At 41.4% G+C, this 25,993-nt stretch overlaps 1 protein-coding gene across 5 annotated transcripts in view; it reads left to right on the top strand.

Annotated features, from left to right (window-relative positions):
• Positions 1-25,993, top strand: part of ELMO1 (engulfment and cell motility 1) — a 594,484-nt gene that overhangs the window by 195,413 nt on the left and 373,078 nt on the right. For all 5 annotated transcript variants that reach the window (XM_047849551.1, XM_047849554.1, XM_047849553.1 and 2 more), the window contains 2 exons: positions 19,060-19,110; positions 23,280-23,449. In XM_047849551.1, coding sequence (XP_047705507.1) covers positions 19,060-19,110; positions 23,280-23,449 — 221 coding nt within the window. The remainder of the gene's footprint in view (positions 1-19,059; positions 19,111-23,279; positions 23,450-25,993) is intronic.

Raw genomic sequence — 25,993 nt, 5'->3', positions numbered from 1 at the left:
AATAATTTTGGGGGAAATTGGTTCACTTCCTTTACCACACTTAAAGTTTCAAGTCCAAAAACAAAAGTGAACATTTTGTTACATCAACTGCACTTGTAAACCAGTAAGTAACCACTCTTCATTTTTCAAAGACGATCATGAAGTTGGTGCTATAGCTACAGAGAAAGATCTGAAAGAGACCTGGTGGGTTAATTGCAGTGCTGTCGAATCTCTGGTACTGATAGAGGTCAAGTTAACCTTGGCTATCAAGCACACTTGTCATTTCTCACTCCTTTGGGGGGGGGGGGGGGAACCCCAACCAAAACATAAGTTTAAAAATGATTCATTATGACCTTATTTAAGATTTTGCATTTCATTAAGAGATGACTAGGAAGGGATAGCTTCCTCTTACATTATGGTTTTTATTTTTTTTTTTAATGTTTTTTTTTCAACGTTTATTTATTTTTGGGACAGAGAGAGACAGAGTATGAACGGGGGAAGGGCAGAGAGAGAGGGAGACACAGAATCGGAAACAGGCTCCAGGCTCTGAGCCATCAGCCCAGAGCCCGATGCGGGGCTCGAACTCACGGACTGCAAGATCGTGACCTGGCTGAAGTCGGACGCTTAACCGACTGCGCCACCCAGGCGCCCCACATTATGGTTTTAAAAAATGTATTTCTTCCCTTTTGCCATTCTTTCTTTGCTCCCTGACTTTTATTTTTCCCTTCTGTGATCCTGTTTCTTCCTGCTGATTTTTCCTTTCTGTCTCTCTGTGACTTCATTTTTCTTTCACTCTATCTTTCCTCACTATCATCTTTAGGTTATTAGCCATTTTTTAAAAAAATGTCTCTTCCCGGGCTCTGTTCATCTACTTTCCTTTCTTTCCCCCTGTGTTCAGATGCCTTATCTCTTGTAACTTCAGACTTGCAAGCACTGTAGGTTTAGGTTTTTAGATATAAAAAAAAAACCAATGAGGTGCCACTTTACTAATTTAGTGTAACTTATATAAAAGTCTTTTCTCAGTATTTGCTGCTCCTAAGCAAGCTGATATGAAGTAATCAAATTTCATTTACAAAATTTACACAAATAAGGTAAGCACATTGGAGACATATTAAAAAAAGAAGAGTCAAAATTGTTTAAATGATCACAATCCTGTTACTTAGAGAAAACTAACATTTCAGGATACATATTTGAGTTTGGATACATATTTGTTCTTGCAAAATGAGATCATAGCATACACATTTTTTCATAACTTGCATTTTTTTTTAATTTGAGAGGCAGACAGCGCTAGTTAGGGGAGAGGGGCAGAAGGAGAGAGAATCTTAAGCAGGCTCCACGCACAGTGTGCAGCCTGATGCAGGGCTCGATCCCACATTGAGATAACCACCTGAGCCGAAATCAAGAATCCATCACTCAACTGACTGAGCTACCCGGGTGCCCCAGCATAATTTACATTTTAATGTAATACATACTGGACATCTTAACATGTTAGTTTATATACTCTGCCTACTTCATTGTGTACTGAAGAATAAAAGGCTTAATACTAGCAAGACAATATGTAAGTTACCTAGCTGTGGTCATCCCTCGGTGAGTCATATTTTCTATTTATTTGTCAAACTTTCTTCATGGCTGAAAGTATTCAACTCAGTTTTAAAATCAGTTCTTTTTGTTTGGACTTTTTACTTGCCTTTTTTCCTCTTCTGTTCTATTTTTTCTTTTGTTTTTAATGTTTTACTAATCTTAGAGAGAGACAGAGCACAAGCAGGGGAGGGGCAGAGAGAGAGAGGGAGACACAGAATCTGAAGCAGGGTCCAGGCTCTGAGCTGTCCACACAGAGCCCGACATGGGGCTTGAACTCACGAAACGTGAGATCATCACCTGAGCCAAAGTCGGATGCTTCACCGACTGAGCCACACAGATGCCCCTCTCTCTTTTGGTTTTTTAAAACAATACAATAGCATCCATTCTTTAAACTCAGGCTTTTTGTGATTTTTTTCACTGTTTCCTGAGAAAATAGAAGTTTAATGATGAGTCAAAGAAACGGGGTCATCCTGGCTTATACAGTCACCATTTGTTAAGGACCCCCCAGGCACCAGGCACTTTAATGGATGATTTCATTTAAGCATTTGGGGCTCACAGAAGCCTTAGGGGTTTTGGAGTTTTAGGTTGCAGAGCTTCTGGCGGTGAATTTTGGAATTGAAATGAAGATCTTCTGTGTTATTATGAAGAAAGTTCCATTTCAGGGGTTTTCAGAGGTGGTTCAGGAATTGCAGATGTATTTAGTTTATACAGCCTTTTAAAATACTATTTTGAGTTCTTTAAACATAAGTAAAAGAATCAACAGAAACTGTAATAAGAGCTTCATCATTATTAAGGTGCCAGGTTAAGTTGACTTTAAACAGACATCAATATGAAGCATTTCATTTCCTCCATCCCTGTGCATATATTTACACTGCTTATAAATGTGTCATTGACTGGGAAGATTGTACTGTTTTATTTTAAATCAGGCACGAACCTATCCATTCAAGCAAAATCATTAAGCAGGTTTACTGCTGCTGTACCTGTGTGCTGGCCCACATAGATCAGGGATGGTTCAGATATATTGGCTTAGGAGCATGGCTGGTGTCCAGTAACAGGTGAAAATCTAATTTGATTCCTTTTTGTGAGCTTTGGATTTTTTTTTTTGGTCTGAATTTGAATATTTATCAGGAATGAGAGTTGAGATTAGATGTTAGTTATATAGATTGGAAAGAAAAGGTGTCCCATTGTACCTTTTTCAAGAATCCTTAGATTTCGAGTTAGGCTCTCAAAAACATTTACCACTGACAGGTACATACGTGTGTGTGTGTGTGTGTGGTTGGCAGCATCCAAGGTGGCACCCAAGATACCCACCCCCTAGTGTTGCATGCCCAGTATAATTCTCTCTCTTTGAATATGGTCTGGATCCGTGGAGATGATGGGATGTCACTTCTGTGATTATCTCATACTGTATGTTCCAAGGCATTTGCATATGCAGTTAAGGTCCTTAATCACTTGACTTTGGGTTAATCGAAATGGCGATTATCTTTGTGGACCTGACCTCATTAAAGGGGACCTTTAAGAGAAGCTAAAGCATTATAGAGATGCTCTCCTATTGTCCCTGAGAAGGAGAAAATTGTCATGTTATGGAAAAAGCTCCAGGATAAGGATGGGAGGAGAGCAACCCCTTGGAGTTGAGCATGGTTCCTTGTCAATAGCTAGCTTAAAAATGAAGGGAAGAGGGATCTTAGTCATACACAAGGAAACAAATTCATCAACAATTGGAATGAACTTGACAGAGGCCTCTGAATTCCAAATTAGGATTCAGCCAACCAGCATCTTGATTTCAGCCCTGAAAAACCCAAGTAAAGGACCTAGCTAAAACGTTCTAGATTCCTGACCCATAGAAACTGTGACATTACACGTTGTGTTGTCTTAAGCTTGTAAGGTTGTGATAATTTGTTATACAGCAGTAGAAAACTTGTACACAGTGGAAATGCATCCAGATTTTCTCCACAGTGAGTAAGATAATAAAACACAAAGTAAATTGAATGTGGAAGCTTGTTATATTATTGTGATTATCATCCACAATACCAGATATTGAATTTTTATGTTACTATAAAAGCTTCCTTAATTCCTACTGATGACCTTGATAAAATACACATTTACAAACTTGAGCTCATAAAACATGTTAATATTAATACACTGCCTCTTTGTCTAGTTTAGGTTCTGAGGCATCATCTGAGGGATTTTTTTTTATCCCCTTTCTAGAACAAAAGCATTTCATTATTTGAAAACCACTGGCTTGACTAATAGGCACTTTTTAAAAAGACTGCATTTTGGTTGTTTTAAGAATGTAACTGTTGGCAGGGAAAAGAAGAACAAGATTGTGCAAGGCTAATTTATAGTCAGCACATTGTTTTTAAATATATGTTTATATCTTTAATTATTCCCTCATTATAGAGTAATGCATAGATGTAAGAAATCCAGCCACTGCTTTTGACTCAGACCGATGAATTTTAGACTAATGATATTATTGTCAAGCAGAAATCATTTAAATAGTAATTTAAAACTTTTTAATCATGCCATATTTCAAACATATCAAAAAAGCACAGGAAATGATATAACTGACACCCATATACGCAATCATCTAGATGTTAATAGATATTAACATTTTGCCTATTGCTTCAGATTATCTTAAAAAAAAAAGGTAGTCTGGCTTAAGCCCTACTCTGTCATTCTTCCTGTTTCTCTTTCTATTCCTCTCTCCCCAGAGGTAAGTACTAGCCTGAAATTGATGTACATTATCCTCATGAATGTTTTATAGGTTTTCTACATATTTATGTTTTCGTGAATAATATAGAGAATTGTTTAGCATTTTAAAATTGAAGTTACTGCTATCATACTGTAGGTAGTATTTTCCAATTTAAGTTTCTCATCCAAAGTTATAGTTTTGAGATGAATTATGCATAATACCCCATGGCATGAATAAAACCCAGCTGATAAGCAGTTGTTTCCCCAATTTTGGTATCACAAATAGTACTGTAATGAATATTCTTGTACATGTATTCATGTGCCCTCACTTGAAAGTTTCTCCACTACAGAATGTAGAAAGCCTTTGGGTTGCAGGGTGCGCCCCGATTCAGCCTTACCAGAAATTGCCCAACGACCTTCAGCCGGCCTAGTGCCACCCATAACGTAGAGTTCGTATTCCCGCCTTCCTAACTAGCGCTTGCTGCCACAGTCTTTTTAGCCAAGTGGATGGGGATGCTGGGCGGCTTGTTGTGGTTTTAATTACTATTTCCCTAACTGCTGAGGCTGAGCATATTTCCTATGTTTATTATCTCTTCAGATTTCCCTTTTACAAACTGCCTGTCCAGTCTTTGTCCAGCAGTGGGAGCAGAGTGTTGTACTCTCATTGACTGACAGGAGTTCTTTATCGGAAGTGGACACAAGTTCTTTTTTCTATAGCTCCGCTTAGTCCATAGCTTTTTGTTAACTTTCCTGTGGTGTCTATTGTTAAAAATCAGTTAAAAATTCATTTTAAGATGATTAAATTGATCTCCTCCCCCCCCACCTTTAATATCTGCGCTTCCCATGTCTTGTTTAAAAGCACTTTCTCTAGCCATATGTCATAAAGGTATTCTTTTGTGTTTTCTTTCGAAAGCTATGAAGTCTTGATTTTTATATAGGTAATTAATCAATTTTGAAAGTGTGTGTGTGTGTGTGTGTGTGTGTGTGTGTGTGTGTACGCGCACACACATGCATTAGGCAGGGCTCTAATTTTATCTTTTTTGTCCTAGCACCATTTGTTGACTAATTCGTTGCCCTTCTTCCCATCCCCATGATTCTGCTTCTGATCATCGCTTCTGTTGTGAGTCAAGTTTTCTTGAGTATAGGTTTTTTTGTGGCTCTTTGGTTCTTTACCACACACCTTCGATCACTTACCACTTGGTAACAAAACTTGATGCTAGGAGAATGAACCTGTCTTCTTTTTCTTTATCAAAATTATCCTTCCCAGTCCATACTGTGCCATTTATATGTGTTTTAGCATGAGCTTGTCAAATCCTGTTAGGATTTTAATTAGCATTGAACTAATTTATGGATTAATTTTGGGGAAAATTGCTTTCTTTATGGTATTTTTCTATTTCATCCATGAAAACGATTTATCTTCATTTATTAATTTATTAGAATGTTCTTTGACATTTTGCAATGAAAGTCTTGTAAATTTTTTTTCAATTAAATTTAGTAGACATTTAGTGTACGTTTAGTAAAATGTATGCCTAAGACCTCATGTATCCATCATAAGTTATATCCGTGTTTATGCACTTTCATTGTTTATAGCTATTTATGTATTATATATTGGGCATTTGCTGTTTACAAGTCATTCTTTGAGTTTAAATAATTTCTACAAACATTGACATGTATTTATCAGTTAGTGTATTTCCCATTTTTTTTAATAAACAAAATTAAGTGTCCGAGAAAGGAGGTAACTTGAATATGATTGTCTATGACTAATTGTAAGCCTGGATTTTAACTCAGTTTTATTTATACCTTTACCTTTTGCTAAAAGCCATGTTGTAAATGGCTTTTTAAATCAGCTGCTGTTTCTATGATATATGTCATCTTATTTCACAGGATCTTTTTATAGTAAAAAACCCAAAACCTTGTTATCGAGTCTCTATGTGAAAAAGGCATTTATTTAATTCACCAAGTAGTTGTCCCTTCATACCAATTAGTTAGTTCATCTGGATTGGACATACTTACACCAGAAAATAAGTCTATAAAAGAAATGCTTTCTTTGGCAATTATCTTTGGATCAACTCTTAAGAAAAAAGCCCTATTTAACTGAATTGGCACAGTCTTGTTATTGCTGACTCTGTCATGAGTGCTTTCCACGAAGGTAGAGTTAGTTCCCTTGCCTACCCTGACAAGACAGACAGCTTCTGGAGACAAGGCCTGGATGTCTGAGTGCAGTGTGGGTGCTCTAGTGAAAAAAGGCAGAGGAAAGCTCAAATGCAGATGAGTTTGTAAAACTTTAAAAGTTTTGACTGTTTACTTCCTGCCCCTTGCGTCTGTTATCCCTACTAACTCCTCTAGAAGACTCTGTTTAAACTCTGATTTCGCAGGGCACCTGGGTGGCTCAGTCCGGTTGGGTGACCAACTTTGGCTCAGGTCATGATCTCACGATTTGTGGGTTCAAACCCCGCATCGGGCTCTATGCTGATAGCTCAGAGCCTGGAGCCTGCTTTGGATTCTGTGTCTCTCTCTCCTCCTTGTGCTCTGTCTCTCTCTGTCTCTCAAAAATAAATAAATGTTAAAATTAAAAGAAAATAAAGAAAATAAACTCTGATTTCCCTCCTGGTGCAAGGAGGGAGGGAAGAGAGGATGGCATGAAGCAGACTCTTGTGGATGTCCACTGAAGCCCATTCTTTGTTTTGTGTGCACTGTTGGGTACTTTGTCTCCCGCACTGAATCCGCAGCCTGCCTTCCTCAGGCATCCATCCCGCCTCTTCTCTTAATGGGGCCCTTCCCCATAGGGCAGGAGCAGGTGGATTTCTGGGAGTGCTTCTGGATGGCCTCATGAGCTGCAGAGCTTGGGTGTTGGAGAGCTTCAGGGCTGTTGTGACCTTGCTCCTGTGCCTGGGCAGCCCGGTACTGTGGCCCAGGTGACCAGTGTGGTGGAATACGGCTCATTTCCATTCAGGACACTGTTGCGGACACATGGATTGGTACTGGAACACGAGCAAATACGTGTCAATTCTCTGTTTTAAAAAAATGCTTAATGATACATGTGCCTCATAGTAGACATGAAATAAATATCCTCTTGTGGACAAAAGGTTGTAGATAGAATAGGGAAGGAAAGGAAAGATAGTTTGAAATTTATTTGCATTGCACAAGGAAGAAAGGGACTGTATGTCTGTCTTTGAAGACATAAATGGGCAGTTAGCTTTAGTTTACAAATATATTCTGGCTCTTACTCTCAATTGTGATTAAAATATCCATTCCATTCACTTAAAAAGTATTTATTGAACACGTTTCACCTACCAGGCACTGTTTTAGGCACTGATGATGATAAAATGTGAAGATTCCCACTCTTCTCTTGCATATGTTCTTGTGTGTGTGGACACAGATGGGAAATTTTTAAAAAACAAACAAGGTATTTATTTTGAGATTGGGGTACGTGGTATGAAGGAAGTGAGTAACGTACTGTGATACACATATGGGGGCAGAGTGTGGTAGGTGTTACAGTTGAGGTTCAGCCTGCTAGGCCAGCTGTAGAATATAGGTTCCAGAACAGGTCAGAAATATGATTTGGCTTGGCTCAAGTTAGCAAATAACCAGATAAAAACGAAATACAGCTACAGCAGTGTGGATGTGGTTTCCAGAATAAGGAGCTTCGGACCTTTCTTCTTCTAACACATGAGCCCTGAGAAGAAAACTTATGCCTCCTCTCTAAGCAGTAATTCTCCTGTAAGGATTTCTGCTACCCAGGGTTACTGTCTTGGTTCTGGGTCTTCTTCATGGGGTCAAGCCAGCTCCAGGGCAATCTGGATCTCCCTGCAAGGCCCTGGATGTCCATCTGTGGGCCTTGGCCGAGATTGCCATAAGGCATCAAGAATGTCTCTCTAAAGAGGAGACATTTGAGCCAAGACTTGTGGATCATAAGGAGGCAGATCATAGCATTGCTGGAAAAGGAATAGCCAGTGTGAAGGCCCTGAAGCATGAAGGACTTGGTGTGATAGGGATAGTGAGCTAGGGGTGGGAAGTAGATCGGATGGGATTGGAAAGGTTGGCTGGGGCCACATCCAGCTGAGTCTTTTAAAGCATAGTAGGTATTTGAATTTTCTTCTAAAATATAGTGGAAAACCACCATTTTAACCTGGAGTCCGCGAACTTATGCAGAAAGAAAGTTACAACTCTGTGAAAATATAAATTTTGCATCATTTCAGTCATGAATATAGGCAAGAAGCCACAGTAGTAAAGCAGTATCTGTGCCAATGTTACCAGTAGAAATCATAGATATTTCCATTTATCACTGTTATTATAGCTTCTTCAACATGTAATTTATGATCATTACACTTAATTAGAAATTATGGTGGTTATTAGACCTTGTGATGTATCTTGTTATTTCATGCATTAATACAGGGATCAACAAACTATAGCCTTTGGGAGAAATCCAGGCTGCCACCTGTTTTTGTAAATAAAATTTATTGAAACACAGCTGTGCCCATTTATTTATGTATCATTGTTGAAGCCCTTCCGGCCTGCAATGCTTAAAATATGTACGTTCTGGCAATTTCTGGAGAAAGTTGCTGATAACTACATTGGTAAAGCAGCATATATGTTACTATGATACACTTTTAAAAATATTTGCATAACTATCGGGGTTTTTTTGCAAGCGTATGCATTTTATTTCTGCATTTAAAGACCTTATTCAGAGAAAAGATCCATAGGCTCCACCCGACTGCTAACACATCCACGATCATGGGGAAAAACAGAAAAGAAAAAGAATCGCTGTACTGCGATGTCTCAAGGCAGATGAACAAAATGGCCTTGACCTGTGTTCCCTTTGCCTCAGATCCTCTTCCGTCTTCTTTGTCAGGCAGATTTTCCATAATTTTGGTGCTCAGTAGCGAAGCTGCCCCTTACGAATGATGTGTTGCATCCATTCTGTGTGCCAGACTGAGGCGTTGTTAGCACTAATTTAATCCCCACAGCAATACCATTTAGTCTAGGTATGACTGTCTTCGTGTGGCAGCGAGGGAGGTCCAGAGATGTTGTCATGTACATGTAGCTCATTTACCGAATTTCACTGAGCACCAGCTATGTGCCAGATGCTGTGCCAAATGCCCAAGGAGACAAAGCTGTTAGTGGCGAAGCCACGCTTTGAGTCAGGCCCTTCAGATACCAGTGTGTAGGTGGGTCACACCACAGCAGCAGGTTACTTTTGGGATACCATGTGACACCGTGCTGTCTCTTTGATGCCAGTCAGCGAGCTGTTCACTTCTCCCTCTCTGATGTTTCCATCCCACTTTGTTCCATAGCTCTCTGCTACAGAGGTGTCCGTCTTGTTCTCCCTCCATAGTCTGTTGTTTGCATTGGCTTTGGCTAGAGCCAGCTGTGGAGTTGGCATTTTCACTGCTGTAGCGGCATCCTTGGTGATCCCTGCCAGTGCCCTTGCAGTCGCCCTTTAAATGTGTATGTTTTGCAAGCATGAGCTTCTTTCCTGTAAGTGCAGCTCTCCTCTCCAGCACTTTGTGGGTTTCTGAGGCCACAGGCTCTAACTTGCCAGCAACATTGTAACCTAGGTTTAAACATGTGCAATGTGACATTTGATTGGGGGCTAAGTTAAAATTGATGGCAGTGGAGAGGGGCTGGGGAATCAAGTCTCTGTCTCAAATGGATGATAAAACACGACTGCAGGGGAAGGGCCATTTCATGTGGTTCACTCCAGCTTTGTTGGTTCCTCTGTCAAAACCAGGGAGGTCGCTTTCTCCTGCAGAAACATAGACAATCTTCATTAGCTGGGTTGGGCAAATACCCACAATATCAGACATTTTTCCTGCTCTCTTTCCTTTTTTCATCTGTTGCCCACAAGGAACATTGTTCCTGTAGTTATCTACACATGGGCAATGGTAATTTTTTGGTGTATACACACACGTTATATTCCATCAATTTGGACTCATGTTATAATACTGTTTTGCAACCTATATTTTTCGCTGCACAATGCAATGTGATATGTTCTCATATTATTAAACATTTTTTATACCAGCCCTTTAATGGCTGTGTTATGTATAATTGGCCTGCTTAACTATATTTATTTCAATTTTCCTTCATATTAGGGAACCTTTGGAAGACTTTGTGTATCAGTCAGGGTATAGAAACCATACCATTATTTGAACAGGACCATTTTATTTTAAAAAATGGTTCCTTGTAGGAACTGGTTAACTGCGAGGAAAGGGATAAAAGAGGATGCTGAAGATGCAGTTGCAGCAAACCAGCTGTGGCCTTTAGTCTGAGGAGTGGGCAGTCTGAGAACTAAAGCCCAAGAGAGGGAACTGCCCCCCTCCCCAAGGCTCTTCGAAGAGAGCATGGCTGCCACAGGGACATCACCACCAAGGTGAAGGATACACACCTGTGTTGGACTATAGAAAGGAGTCTGTATGTAGTAGGCAGAGTGACTTAGAAGTGGCCTCTGTAGGCGGAGTAGGGCAGGAGGCCTGAGGACTTGCACATCAAATAATAAGAATCATGGTGGTGGATGGAAAGCCAGCAGCCTTTCTCTGACCAGGCAGGATCATTCCGGTGCCCTCTACTGGTGAAGCTTCACATTCTGTCAGGTGGCAAAGGGGAATGCTTGGGTCTAGCTCTTGTATTCCAAAGTGGGGCCAAGAAAGCTGGGCTTTGATATAAGAAACAATAAATAATGCACAGGATTTGCTTTTAGTTTTTTTTTTCCCCATTATGATACTAATACTGCCTTAGACAGCCCTTGTAAGATGTCGGCACCTCTGATGTTTCTGTAGGACAAATTCTTGGAATTTGATTTTGAACATTTTTAAGACTTTTGTTAAACATTACAAAATCACCCACCAAAAATTGAGCCGTATTTACTCTCCTTCAAGTTATGCATGTGAGGAAAGGCATAAATTTTTATCATAGAACTTTTTACTAGCTTTTCAGATCTGGGTTCTTGTATCAGATTGCGAACTTGGAGACTGGAGACGCTCAGGGCAGGTGGGCCTGGGGCTGGAGCCTGCGGGCTGACTCAGTAAGTGCCAAGCCCTGCAGTGATGGTAGTTAGAAGTGTGTTGCTAGAATCCTTCATCACCTCAGCCAACCTCCTTAACTTACTTCCTTTCTACTCCAATTCACTGCTGCTGACAGATTCATTTCTCTGAAGCATTCCCTTCATCATAATCAGTAATTTTGCTCAGAAACCTTAAATGTTTCCTCTTTGTTGTACTGAGAATAAAAGAGAAGAGAATTGACCTTTGGTGCTGGGCCCCTTGCCTCCATTCTGTTGATGAGGAAACTGAAGCCGATCGACTTGCCCAAGGTCACATGGGAAGTTAGCTGGCTCAGGCCCAACCTGGGCTTCCTTCCTTGTGGTCTACTGCACTTTCTAGGCTCCCAGACCCCTGTTGGTCCATCATGCTCATGTCATTACTGTTCTCCCAGGGCCTGTAGTGAGAGAGAGAGATTTTCTTAATACATGTCCTCGTTCCTCAGATGACCACACTATGCCATTGCTGGTGCTGATCCCGCTGTCTGGATTGCTAAAATTGTCCCCCTCAGCTTCCGTGCTCAAGGGGGCTGCCTACTCTGACTTCAAGGTTGAGTCTATGACTCATCTCTAAATAATGACCTTCCATTATTTCTTAGCAAATTGTACTCAGTCAATTCTTATCCTAGGGTGTCAGGGAGACCTGGATATGGATTGGGTCCAACCTTGAGCTTTTGGTCCCTGGGCCTGGACACCAAGCTAGGTGTGTGCTCACTCCTACCATGTGAACTTGGCTGAGGAAGCAAGCAAAAAAAGGGTGCCTGTTTTTCATCAAGAGTGAACATCTAATAGTGCTTGTTCCTTTAAGGTAAGACGGCATGTTCTTCTGCAGAAAAACATACTGTTCTTCATCTCTGTCTTCTACAAGTGGTTGATTAAAATGCTGAGGGGGACCAGCATTCTCCCCATGTTCTTCCCCTGGGGTTCACGACATCCCGGGAGACTCCCTGGGCCCCTGCAAGCTGTCTACCTGCAGCTCTCCACTCGTTTTACCCCGAGTCTCATTACATATGGAAAGAGAGCAAACCATTCCTGTGCAGCATGCCCTCGGCCTCCCTCCGTGGTCTGTGTTGACACATCACAAATAGGTAGTTAGCAGATATCTTCCTTTATACCTGCCTCGTTCCGTCTTCTCTTGATGTTGGGAATTGTGTAAAGGATGCCTGTGTTCTGTGAAAAGGAAAGTGATGGAAGAAAAACAACTGAGAATAGAATCGAGTTAGGGGCAGGAAAATAGAGTGGACAAGGAGTCAAGCCCAGATCCTTCGATTAGTGGGTGAAAATGAATTGCTCAAGCTGTCTGGGGATGATGGGGACATGGTCTCTGATGGTAAACGAACCTGGGGAAGGCCACAATGGGAATTACGGTGAATGTGCATTTACCACAGTTTGCCACACATTCTCATCTTTCTACCTCACCCCCGCCTCCCAGCCTTCTTTTTTTCCTGTTTTTGGAGGTTCAGATTTTTATTTTAGGGTATTTCTAACATCGCTCCTCAAATGTTAGACCCGTAGTCCTCTGTCTGGAGGCATTGCTGCGTAACCTAGCAACCGGCATATCACGTACTGTCCTCAGTTATTCCTTCAGCCTGAAGATTTGAAGATCACTCAAATGGACACATAAAGGACAAAAGGGGTCAGGTTTACATGCAAAATCAGTGTTTGTGATGATTGAGTAATGGGGGTGAAAAACAGCATTATGTAGTAGTAATACATCCAAAGTAAGGGCCCTGTCACATCTGGAGAGAGAGAGAGAAGCAGACAAGGAGAGAGGAAGAGAGAGGGAGCCAGAGGAAAAAAAGACCCCGGAGCTGCCTGCCCTCCAGGAGTCTGGCTTTTCGGGGTCGTAAGCGCCCTCTCCCCCTCTGACCTTCTCTTTCCTTGCTTTTTGACCAGGGAATAATTCTTAATTTGTCTGGCTAGATAGAAAGTTGGCATACTGAGAAAAACAAATTTCAGAGGGAAAATAGGAGAACAGTGACATTTTTCAGCAGGATCTTATTATCCAACCCACACAGAGACCGAGTCGCTGAGCTAGTTCTGTGAAGAAACACAAAGACATCCTATCGAGACGCCTGTGAATGTCAGGGGCTAGTACAGTCAGGAACTGCTGGGCATGAGTAAATATGACAGTGGGGCTTTAGCTGGCTTTCACTGGGCCACTTCTTCTCGTACACTGTGTGCAGTGGGGACATTTCACTGCACAAATGTTCTGGCTGCCTCTTTTCTCTTCATTTTTGAGGTGCTGGCATTAGTCTTGTTTGCCTCAGACTCTATTTCCTTGAAATTCACAATACTTAGTCTGAATGTGCCGGGTGTTCTTGCGGATTAGACTGGGATGATTCTAAACTATTGCGCCTCAGAGTTACTTAGGATTATAGCGAAAATGAGCATCCCTGAGAAAGTGGCTAGGGAACAGGAGCCCTAGAAACCAGTATTTTAATGTGCCCTTATGGCGACTCTAAAAGAGATGATATGACGGTCATACAAAAAAATGGAGGATTGAAGACTGATTTCTCAGAGAGGGGCAGGGGGCAGTGTCTCGGCCTGTGACTTGATGGATACATTCTTCATTTTTGCAGAATGCCCCTCTCTGTTTGGGGGCGGGGGGAGGTTGGCCCATTGTTTTCTTTTCTTCCCCACATGCTTTTATATGTCATTTAGTGGTGTTGTTCCTTGGCTAGCCTGGGAAAGTGACCCTGACCTGGTTGAATGCTGCTGGATTGGCCCCATTGGAAGCTGCTCTCCAGGGGTCACCAGTACAACCTGTTGATGAAACAAAGCTGGCCAGTATATTGCTCACTGTGGTAAAGGGAAAACACAGCCATGCAAAGCTTGGGCATTGTCTCGGCAGGTGCAGGCGTATTGGTCAGGGTTCAACAAGAGATGCAGAACCCGTGGGAGATATGTGCAAAGAGGTTTATTGCAAGCAGTTGGCTTACGTGATTGTGGGGACTGGATAGGCAAATCCAAAATGCATAGGGCATGCTTTCAGGAAGAGAAGGCTGGAACTCTGGGGTAAAAGTTGAATCTGCTGTTCACTGGTAGAATTTAAGGCCTTTCAATTTATGGAATCAGGCCCACCCAGATTATCTTGGATAATCTCTCCTACTTAAAGTTAACTGATTATCAACTTTAACCACACCTGCAAAATACCTTTACAGTAACACCACCTAGATGCATATTTGATTGAATAATTGGGGAGAGCAGACTAGTCAAGTTGATATATCAAAAGACTATTGTAGAAGGTAATATCAGAATTTCTTGGGAATTGGAATTTGATTTAGGCTGATCTTTCAAAGCATGTATGGATATGGTACGGCAGTCCAGGATTGGTGTTAACAGCAGAGATTTTCCAATTGAGGGATTCAAAGAATCTTTGGATGCAAACAGTTGATGTTTTCCACTGAAGAGTTTACGAGCCTTTTAGGAAATTCCTATAAGGAAATTCACTCTTTTCTAATGAAGGAAGACATACGCTTTTGGTCCCAAAGCATGAGCTTTGTGATTTCTTCTTAACTTATGAACTAGAAGCATTAAGCACCAATATGGCTACCATACTGTCAAACTGGCCACTGCAGAGACAGGACACATTCACCAGCTGCAAATCAGAGCCAGAATTTCACCTCATGTATGCCTGCCCCTCCGTCTTTAAGTGGCTAAAGGCCAGTCTACCTTGTAAGTGTCATATCTTTACTCTCTTTGTGCATCCTAGACTCTTTTTTTTTAATGTTTATTTTTGAGAAGGGGGAGGGGCAGAGAGAGAGAGACAGAGACAGAGACAGAGACAGAATCCGAAGCAGGCTCCAGGCTCTGAACTGATAGCTGGACCTTAATGTGCCAGCTGATAGCTCAGAGCCTGATGTGGGGCTCGAACTCATGAACTGTGAGATCATGACCTGAGCCAAAGTCAGATGCTCAACCAACTGAGCCACTGGGGTGCCCCAAGGAGACCCCACTTTTTTTTTTTTTTTTTTTTTTTTTTTTTTAAATTTTTTTTTCAACGTTTATTTATTTTTGGGACAGAGAGAGACAGAGCATGAACGGGGGAGTGGCAGAGAGAGAGGGAGACACAGAATCGGAGACAGGCTCCAGGCTCTGAGCCGTCAGCCCAGAGCCTGACGCGGGGCTCGAACTCACGGACCGCGAGATCGTGACCTGGCTGAAGTCGGACGCTTAACCGACTGCGCCACCCAGGCGCCCCAAGGAGACCCCACTTTTTAAAAAATGTTTATTTATTTTGAGAGAGAGAGTACAAATGGGGAAGGGCAGAGGGAGAGAGAGAATCCCAAGTAGGAATCACTGACAGCGCAGAGCCCAACATGGGGCTCAATCCCACAAACATGAGATTGAGCCCAATGCGGGGCTCAATCCCACAAACATGAGACCATGACCTGAGCTGAAATCAAGAGTCGGATGTTCAACCGAAATCAAGAGTTGGGCACTCAACTGACTGAGCCACCCAGGCGCCCCTGGAGACCCCACTCTTAAGTGATGCTCTACATTGCCTGGATGAAATTTATAGAATCAGAGAAAGCATAAGCCTTTTCCTTTGCTGACCAACTTTACATTCTTTGGAGAGTGGAAGGTGGCATCAGCCTGTGGTCGAAGAGGTGTCATCCAGTTGATTTTCCTGATAGAACACAGCCTCTGAAGCACAGGTCTGTCTGTACTGCCTTTCTCTTTGAGTCTCATCTACCTTTCTGACAGGACCTTAACACTTAAAATAATTTTTTTAATGTTTATTTATTTTGAGAGAGAGGGAGCAAACAGGGGAGGGGCAGAGAGAGAGAGGGAGAGTGAGAGAATCCCAAGCAGGCTCTGCACTCAAACTCACGAACTGTGAGATCATGACCTGAGTTGAAGCCAACAGTTGGGCCCTTAACCGACTGAGCCTCCCAGGTGCCCCAGGACCTTCACATTCTTAATGCAAATTTAATAGCTCTTCCCCTTATCTTCTTTTATTCCCAAATGCAAAACACTGATTAGAAACACATTTTTTTCAGAGGAAAGGAAAAGCCAGAAGGCAAATGAACTGCTAGCTGAGAAGACAGAGGCACAGGGATGAGAGCTGCTGTCTAGTTAATGGTGGCTGTCCCTCTCATTTTTGAGCCACTTCTAGGCTGGGCTCAGTGCATTTATCACCTCTTGTTCTTACTGTTTGTCCCCCATGCAATGGCTCGCTCTCCCTACTTTAGGGAAGAGAAGACTTACATCCGTGTGGTTAAGGACCTCGCACTGAGCACACACACCTGGTTTGAGCTAGTTGGGGAATTTGAACCCAACTCCTCCTGTCGGTGGTTTTGATGCTGCTTTTGGTTTAAACACACAGTGCTCAAGACTCTTTCCTTAAAGAACTCATACTTAGATCCCAAAAAGTCAGGAGTCAACATTGCAGGAGTCAACCTGGGGGCCAGCTGCTTACTTTTACCCCAATCATACCCCCACCTAGGGTCCTGTACTGTGGGCCTCACAGGGAACCCCTGAGAACCTGCAGGGCGTTTGCTGATACCATGCTTACTTCTTTGCTCTCATGTACGTTGACCAGTTGATGAGGATAATTCCCCTCTGAGGATAAATGCAAGATCTTGGTCTTTTTCCAGAGAGAAAATGGGCAGAGGGCTGACTCAGTCAGTGGAACATGCAGTTCTTGATCTTGGGTTGTGAGTTTGAGCCCCACGTTGGATATAGAGACTAGTTTTAAAAAAAATCTTTAAAAAAAGTTGTTATGATGGTTAAATAAGCAGGACAGCAAACCCCCAAAATACCCCAGCTCAGTGCCTTTCAATAAATGTTTATTGCTATTATTAGGAATCCCTACCCTCACTCCAAATTTCCATGAGGAAATATTATCCTAAGTCCTCCCGGTCTCTTTGTGTTCACAGGGCCGCTTTTTCTTCTTGACTGGTTATTTGGGAAGAATAAAGTGGGCCCCTTTTTCTCTGGGAAGGAAACTGCTTTAGGTCTGACCTCAACTGGTAATCTGAGGGTCCAGTTAGCTGTCTTGTTGGTTCTTACCCTGAGCCTTGTTTTCCGTAAAAACTAGTAAAGGGGATATTTTAGGTTTTCATCTTCTGACTCTCTTATTTCTCAATTCATTTAGAACCTGAGCAAGAAAGAGGGATGCTATGTTTTCAGCTTCCTTAATGTTCTATAATGAGAATTTGCTGTCTTTCTCTCCTTCGGCAGAGAGTCATAGAATTTTAGGGTTGAAAGATTTTTTAAATGACAGAAATTAATTTCACCTTTCCTGCCGACCAGGTGGTCATTCGGGCCTTGCCTGACACTTCCAATAATGAGAAGCTTGCTTTCTCCAGAGGCAGCCCAGGGTGTCTGCCTGCGGATGCTCTAGATTGAGCTGGAATTGACAGAGTTGGACTTTCAGGCCATCCTGCCCTTGGTATAAACGTTCGGATTAGGTTTTCTGTGGGAGACAGTGTGGGCCTGCTTTCTTTTAGGTAGTCGTTTTAGAAAATTCATTTTCCAATAAGTAGTCAGAATTGGCTGAGGGAGAGAGAGAGTGTGTTCTGTGTGCTTTTGGCATCTTATCCTGAGAAGCTTTGTACCACCTCCGTGTGCCTGCTGAACACATTCCAGATTGTGGCTCCTCTGAAGTGATGTAGGAGAATGATCCTCATGGCGCTTTATTAACTTCCTGGCCTCTGTGCTCCAGAGTGGGGCATGTGGATGTGCGACTCCCATAAGGTCTCCTCCTGAAAGCTGAGAATGGTGCGTACTCTGGTGGCAGGAAATAAAACTGCCAAAGATTCTACGTGACAGCTTTAGGACATTCACCTCCAACATGCTTGCCAAGTGGAGAAAGACTGATTTTGGCTCTGCTTATTTATGCTGTGTTCTTCACTCTAAGGTGACACACAGTTAGAGCTGGCAAATGTTATGAAACCAAGTTCCTTAATATAACCTTAAAAAGGTAGCTTTATTTAGATGGGATTCACATTCCCTTACATCCACTATTTAAAGTGCTCAATTCAGTGATTTTTGATATATTCCTAGATTTGTGAAATCATCACCACAATCAATTTTAGAACATTTGCATCACCGGGAAAAGAAACCTTGCAACCATTAGCGTTCATCTCCCCCCAGCCCCCGCCACCTGCCAGCACCTGGAAACCTGCTTTCTGTCTCAGTGGATTTGCCTATTGTGGAGATTTCATATAAATGGAACCATAACAGCGGTGGCTTTTGTGTCAGGATTCTTTCACTTAGTGTAATGTTTTCAGGGTTCGTTCATGGTGTAGTATGTATCAGCATTTCTTTGTATTGCCTAATAATATTCCATTGAATGGGTATACCACATTTTGTTCACCAATTGCTGGACATTTGGGTTGTTTCCAGCTTTTGGCTATTATGAATAACGTTTCTGTGAGCATTCATGTACAAGTTTTTGTGCAGATGTGTGTTTTAATCTAGCAGAACTGGTTAGGTTGTATTTTCTAAATAACCTTTCAAAGTTGCTTTTTTTTGGTTTGCTCTTCTTGGGCCCTATATTCCTACTCTCTGGACTTACACTCACTTCTGTGCTGAATGCGTCTGTGACTTGTTATAAAGTTAATACATCTGAGACCCAGTTTAAAGTTCTTTGTAGAAATAATTAAAAATCACTCAAGAATTATAAGAATAAAGTGACAAACTGAATCATAAGAATTCTTATTATATGGTATCACTACTAGATTATTTTTGCCTTTGCTCTCTCTTCTTTACTAAGCTTCTAAAATTTGAAGACTTACAAAGATTTTATTTTTCTTTTCCAGAATCGCAATGAAATAAAAAATGGCACTATCCTTCGATTAACCACATCTCCTGTAAGTTGATTTTAGTTTATAGCTTTCTAGTAAATGCTTTGGTCTTCAGTTCTGCTATATGTGATTATGGAATATTAATTTTTATTTATTTTTTAAAAAATTTTTAAATGTTTATTTATTTTTGAGAGACAGAGTGTGAGTGGGAAGGGGCAGAGAGAGAGGGAGATATAGAATCTGAAGAAGGCTCCAGGCTCTGAGCTGTCAGCACAGAGCCCAACGTGGGGCTCGAACCCACGAACCATGAGATCATGACCTGAGCTGAAGTCGGACACTTAACCGACTGAGCTACCCAGGTGCCCCTGGGATATTAATTTTTGAGGGTAACTTTAGTGCAAGACAGAAGGTGTCTGGAATGTCCTCACATGCAGATCCTGGATTAGCAGTAATGCCTTTCCTTGTATTTCCCATTTCAGAGGAGGAAACTTTTATTTCAGGTTCAGTGCAAGTAAATTGACTTTAAGGTTTGAGTTTGGTGGTCACTTCAACAATTCTCATATTACAGATGGGGTAACTCAGTTGTACTGATTGGTTTTACCCACCTGCCCACACATACACCTAATGCCATCTGAGCGAATTCAGTCAACAGATAAAGCAAACAAAACCAAAGACAGCCTATGATTACCTCTCTTTAAAGTCAGGGTGTGTATGTGTGTAAAAGAGAGAGTGTTTAAGCGTTTTTCTAGTTTTGGTCAGTTATTATGACAACTCATAATAATATAATTTGAGAAATATTTGCCACTAAGGTTGTTTCATTGACAGCTGATTCTAGATGAAACACTTCAAAAGCTAAACAAAGTGCTGCAGAATATTTAGACTACTGTAGCTGGCTGTGTTGCTTATCTTCATCTCTCTTACTTGCTTGCAGATTCTTTGGATAGTAGCATTAGCATATTTAAACTGTATTATTTCACAGTGCATTTTATTGCTTTCCTAAAAAAATAACGTGCACAAAATACACCAAGTGTTACTATTTTCACTCCGCATATGTCATGAAAACTGTGTCTAACTCTTATTTTCAGTTTCCACCAAAGCCATGTGGTAGGCTAAAAATAAATTTGAAAATTGGGAAAAGCATCTGGCTAAACTTAAATTGTGGGTACTGTAACTACCACACATTCTTCTGGTTGAAAATTACATTAGAGAGGCTTAAAAACTCTTAAACATTGTACCCAACAACATCTTGAACCTAAACACTGTGATAAGCTCCACAGAGTGCATCGTGGGAGTTGGCCAAACTGTCTTCTGGTGACTTCTTTTCCACTTTCTGGAAATCATATTTCATACTCCTTTTTCAATGGCCACATGATGAGCTGAGACATTTTTGTCTGACTTAGCATTGACCTTACCTCAGTCAGCATGAATTAATGTTAATTTGACCTTTCGAGACCGTGATTTCATTTGGTTTTTGTAGTTTCTGTTTATCCTGTTACAATTACACATTTGCTGGCTGGGCAGAAAGAGTCCACCTTGCCTTGTTAGGTCTCAGAATTAGAAAGGCTCAGTTTTCACATCTAAGCCAAAGAAGAAGTTCATTCTTTTTTATTGCCATGGGTGCATGAACAAAACTTCCACAACATAAGCTATTCCTTGAAAGAAGGTTAGGTGTTTGTCAGGGTAAAGTTTTTCAGCGTCCCGATAGCTCATGCTTTTCTGGTAGTGACCTTCACATTCCCAGCAAGGTGAATGGTGAGATGTGAAAGCCAGTGTACAAGGCGATATCATAAGATGGAGTCCACCTACAAGAGACTGGTGTCTGTATTCTAAAGACTGGTGGTTTCCAAACCCGAATCATTGGTGGAACTTTAAAAATGCGGTTTTTTGGGCCTTTACTGAGAAGCTGAATTACGATACCTGGAAACAAGGTCCAGGAATCTATATTCATTTTAAACAAGCATTTTATGATTTGGCTGTAGCCACAGGGTCTAGAACTGGGCATTACTCTAAGTGGGATATTTTGGATCTGTAAAAACTTCACTTGCTGTCAGTAGATTGTTTTTTATTATTTTGTGTTTAACTGAAAAATATGGGTCAGCATATGCTAACTTTCACTTTTCATGTACGCACAAAAAAATGTTAAAAAATATAACCGTCTCCATCAAATTTGCTAGGAAGTGTTAGTGTACCATACAGAAATCAGCAAATGGTGTCATACCATAAAAAATGTTTGATTCTTTCCTCTACCTCAGCTGAACTTCTTCTGTAGCCAGACAAAATGCACACACACCGACATGTGCACACTTATGCATGCACACACATGCACACACTCTTGCTTTAGGTAATGTGCAACTGTGCTGAATTCCACCTGTGTGACCTTGGGCAAGTTACATAACTTGTCTGCACTTCAGTTTCCTGTGTACAATGAACATGATGAGGATAGCCACCTGGTAGGATTATTGTGTAGATTAAATGAATTCCTTCATGGGGGTATTTAGAATAGTGGCTCATAAAAAGCCCAGGTAACTTAGATGTTTTTATTACTGGTACTAGAAGTACCACACCCCGTTAGCATTAATACTGACAATGAAATAATTTTTGAGTACTCCTTATTATCATAATCTGTATAATAAATGCAGGCTTCCTGCTTGGAGGACATTGTACTTTTCGAGGAATTCAAAGTGATCTGCTTGGGGTAAATATATGTCAGTGCTGTCTGTGCACTTGAAAATTTTACAAAAAAGTGTATCTTTGAATGATTTTAAAAGATAAAGTGATTCTTGCTCAGCTCTCCATTCTCCCTCTTAAAAACATGGGATTTAGGGTTCGGGTGACTTTTCAGATATCCAGGAAACTGAATGAGTAGAGAGAGTTCTGGTTCTCCTCCACCTTCCTCCTTCTCCTCCTTTTTTAAAATTTCTGATGCAAAGTGTCAGTTTTTGGTTATAACTACAATGGGAGACCACTGTGCTTCTCTGACCAAGTGATGGGGGCATGGGTTCCATTCCTGCCTCTGCATCTGAAAGGTTGGCATTGGTTTCCCTGCTGGGTCCCCTTCTCTCCTTGGGGCTACTTTCAGGTGACAGGGAAGGGGGAACTGGGCAGGGAGGAAGGGGACCTTGACTGTGGAGCCTGTTGGGGTCTCAGAACCTGTGTGAATTCCCTTCCTTCACTCTGCAATCTTAACCCTGTTACAGTCCACACGGGGCTCCTCTGATAGTTCTAATGAGTTTCCATTCAGAAGATACGTCACTTCCGGGGACAAATACCTCCTCTTCCCCTTTCTCTGAAATATAACAAGTTTCAAAGGAGAAACAAGTGGCTGAGAAGGAGAATATGAGGATGGTACATTGCTTCACCCATTGCAGTTTTGAGTTAAATAGTAACTACCACAGATGTTGAGTTATTTCCAGTAAGCAAAAATAGAGGCAGAAAAATTTAATATTTTATTTTTCTTACCGTCTGCCCCAACTGAAAAGTAGCTATGAAAATCTTTACTGGAAGAACGAGAAATATAAACTGCAAGTTATTATCCAATATATTTCCATTCCTCCCTGTCCGGCATGTAGTAGCCAAGGGCAGAGGCCTTAAAAAAATGTCTAATTTTAGACAAAGCTACTGATTTGGTTTCCTAATTATTTTGTTTTATATTTGAGCAGTAATTAGCCAATGCCTGTGAAACACATGTTGAAAAGTAAAATTTATAAGCACTGTTGTGTGTTGTGCTAGAAGATTTTCAGTAACTGGGAAAGATTATTTCTAATGAAATAATGTCTAGTGAAACTTTTGAACACTCTGTGTAGGCAGTTACTGCTCAGAATATTGACTGAACACATGAATGTTCTGTATAAATTTGCATAATGGCTTAACTAAGCAAATACCTTTTTGTCATTTGTAGACAATAATTTTACTTCCAAGGTAAACATTTTCCCATTTTTCCCTCCTCACTGCCACTCCTGTTCCCTTTCAGGGGCTTTACTGTTTTTGTGCTCTTACTTTTCCAAGAGACAGAAACGTGGGCTTTGTCAAGAAGGCAACCAATTGCCATCATTAAATTAACAGACATTGCTTGAAGGTGGAGTCATGCAGGTTGGAAAACTGTCCTTGGTATATAGAATGCACATGGTCTTATGCTTCTGGGCCCTGTTGTCTTCCTTTCTCAATGAAACAGTAGTTTTTTGTCTATTGTGGTTTCCTCTGTGAACACTCTTCCATTTATTTTTGTCCTCAATGAGGCTCAAAACGCCCAGCAGCTCCATGAACGAATCCAGTCGTCAAGTATGGATGCCAAGCTGGAAGCCCTGAAGGACTTAGCCAGCCTCTCCCGGGATGTCACATTTGCCCAGGAGTTTATAAATCTGGATGGCATCTCTCTCCTCACGCAGATGGTCGAAAGCGGCACCGAGTAAGCATCTTTTATCCAGACTTCTAGTCTGTCCTATTCTTTCCCGCATTCTGGGGATTTGTTACTTTCCTTGTACTTGTAATTTCTAGTTTTAAAGACCAGAAATTGACCAAAAAAACAAAATCTATGTTTCAGAGTCTTAAACTAGGTCAAAATAGCATCCCTGAATAATCTTTTAAAACATTGTCATTTCAACGATGAAATGCTTAATTATTTAAAATTATAAATACTATAAATATTTATCAAATACTTATTGCATATAAAGAGTGGAAGTTGGGAGAATTTAAAAAGTTGTGAGCCAAGCCATTAAAAAATTTATGGAGGCAGACCTCAACTGAGATATAATTCCTTGTGAGGGCTGGGACCAGTTACAGCTGACAGAGGGGGTGTCAGTGAATGGGCCTTTAAGGAGTTTGAGTTCCATCATGATCAGGAAAGGGATGGACATTTCTCCTTGGGGAGCTCACCTTCTCAGGGAAGACTTTAATTCTGTGGTGTGATTGGGAGTAAGGAGCCTCCTTACCTGGGGGTAAGGAGCCGGGTGGGAGCTGGCTCTTACTTGTGTGGACAGATGACTCCCCTCACCACCAAACGCCAGGGTAGGGTCCATAGGTAGCTAGCTACTCATTCCTATATGGTCAGGTGCTACTGGCATAGACTATTAGAGCATGTAAGTTACAGCCTGTGAAAATGCCAAAGCAGTTAATTACATATGCTAAATTAATGATATGCAGAGTTGGGATAGATATTTATTAGGAAAGAATACATGTCACTGGGAATTGGGGTTTAAGCCTGGGTCATGTAGATCTCTCTTCAGTACGTGGTGATTCAAAGAATGAATGGATGACTGTGCATATTGGAGACCTATCTTGGCCCTCTCTTCCAGTCCCTTTCCCCTCCCTTTCCCTTCCTTCCTTCCTTCCTTCCTTCCTTCCTTCCTTCCTTCCTTCCATCTTTCCTTCCTTCCTTCCTTCCTTCCTTCCTTCCTTCCTTCCTTCCATCTCCTCCTACATGTGGCATTGTTTAGTCTCTGCAACTGGCACTAGTGAAAGATTCTTTTTAGATGGCAAACAGGCTTGGATGATCTGAAAAAGGGTCAATTGTAGACAGTTATTGTATTTATTTATTTTTTTTATCATTTTATTTTTTTAATGATGACTAAAGCTCTGCTCATTAAAATATGGGGGAACATCAACTTGCAGCAGGGTGGGGAAACTCAAATTCTGGGTGTTACCAGCATCCCAGCAGGCCTACTATAAATTGGAGCTGGAGTTTGAAATAGCTCAAGGGAAGTTGAATAAGTTTATGGATCCAGAAGACTTGACCAAGGAAAAGGAGAAAGGGTTTTTGTCTGTGTTGGAAGCTCCAGGCTGAGGTCTAGTGTGGAGTGTGTCAGATCCCTCATTCCTTGGGGCTAATGAGCAGCAGAGTGTGAGCTGGGATTATGAACATCTTCACTGGTGACTGTGGATGACTTTACATGGCTGCCACTCCTGCTTCATGCCTATCACTGCTTCTGGTGGGACAGTGAGCCCTGGGGGGTTGAGCCTCAGCCACATTTATGGCATGTTAAGTGAAAACGTAAAAGTGGCCCCACATTTACTACCTAAGTCCCAGACATTGATGTATCACAAGCGATGTACTAGAGCCAGTTGTAATGTAACCTGCTAATATTAGGCGGTTCTACCACAGACCTAGGTCTCTAGGGGCTTAAGCTCTCGAATATTCAGAATGCTATTGTGTTAATGCCTCCAAGTTTTGCAGAATTGTGATCATAATTACAATTACAATGTGAAACACACTGAAACCAGGGGTCCATGTGATTTGCACCCTGAATAGAGGGTTGAGGCAGAGCTCTGAGACCCCCAAGGGCGGCAGTTATAGATTTTGACAATGAGGAAAAATGCATGCTAGGAGCGCCAGTATTTTAGTTTCTCATTATATTTGTTTGCTAGTGCTTCCATAACAAAATATCACAGACTGGGTAGCTTAAACAACAGAAATTTATTGTCTCTTAGTTACGGGGGCTGGAAGTCTGAAATCAAGGTGTTGGCAGCGTTGGTTTCCTCTGAGGTCTCCTCGATTTGCAGATGGCTACCTTCCTGCTGTGCCCTCATGTGGTCTTTCTTCTGTGTGCGCTTATTTCTAGGATCTCTCTGTATGTCCAAATTTCCTTTGCTTATAAAGACACCAGTCAGATTGGATGGGGACACACCCTCATGGCCTCATTTTAACTTAATCACCTCTTTAAAGGCTTTGTCTCTAAATACTGTCCCATTCTGAGGTGCTGGGGGTCAGGGAATCAACATATGAATTCTGAAGGGACGCAATTTAGCCCATAACACTCATTAAGGGGACACTGCCCTTTCTGCTTGAAAAGGAAAAGAGTAAAAACTGATGCCATGTATTTGTCTTGTCTAAATTATTACTTATTGTCTGTATCATTGCCTTACTCTGTAACCCATCTTGACCTCTAGGGGGGCCCAAAAGAACCACTAATCCTCAGAATGAGGATTGAGGATGGCACGTCTGAATTGTATCTCC

Source organism: Prionailurus viverrinus, chromosome A2 (assembly GCF_022837055.1).
Source record: "Prionailurus viverrinus isolate Anna chromosome A2, UM_Priviv_1.0, whole genome shotgun sequence".
Lineage (NCBI taxonomy): Eukaryota > Metazoa > Chordata > Mammalia > Carnivora > Felidae > Prionailurus > Prionailurus viverrinus.
This window is presented reverse-complemented; position numbering and strand designations above follow the sequence as displayed.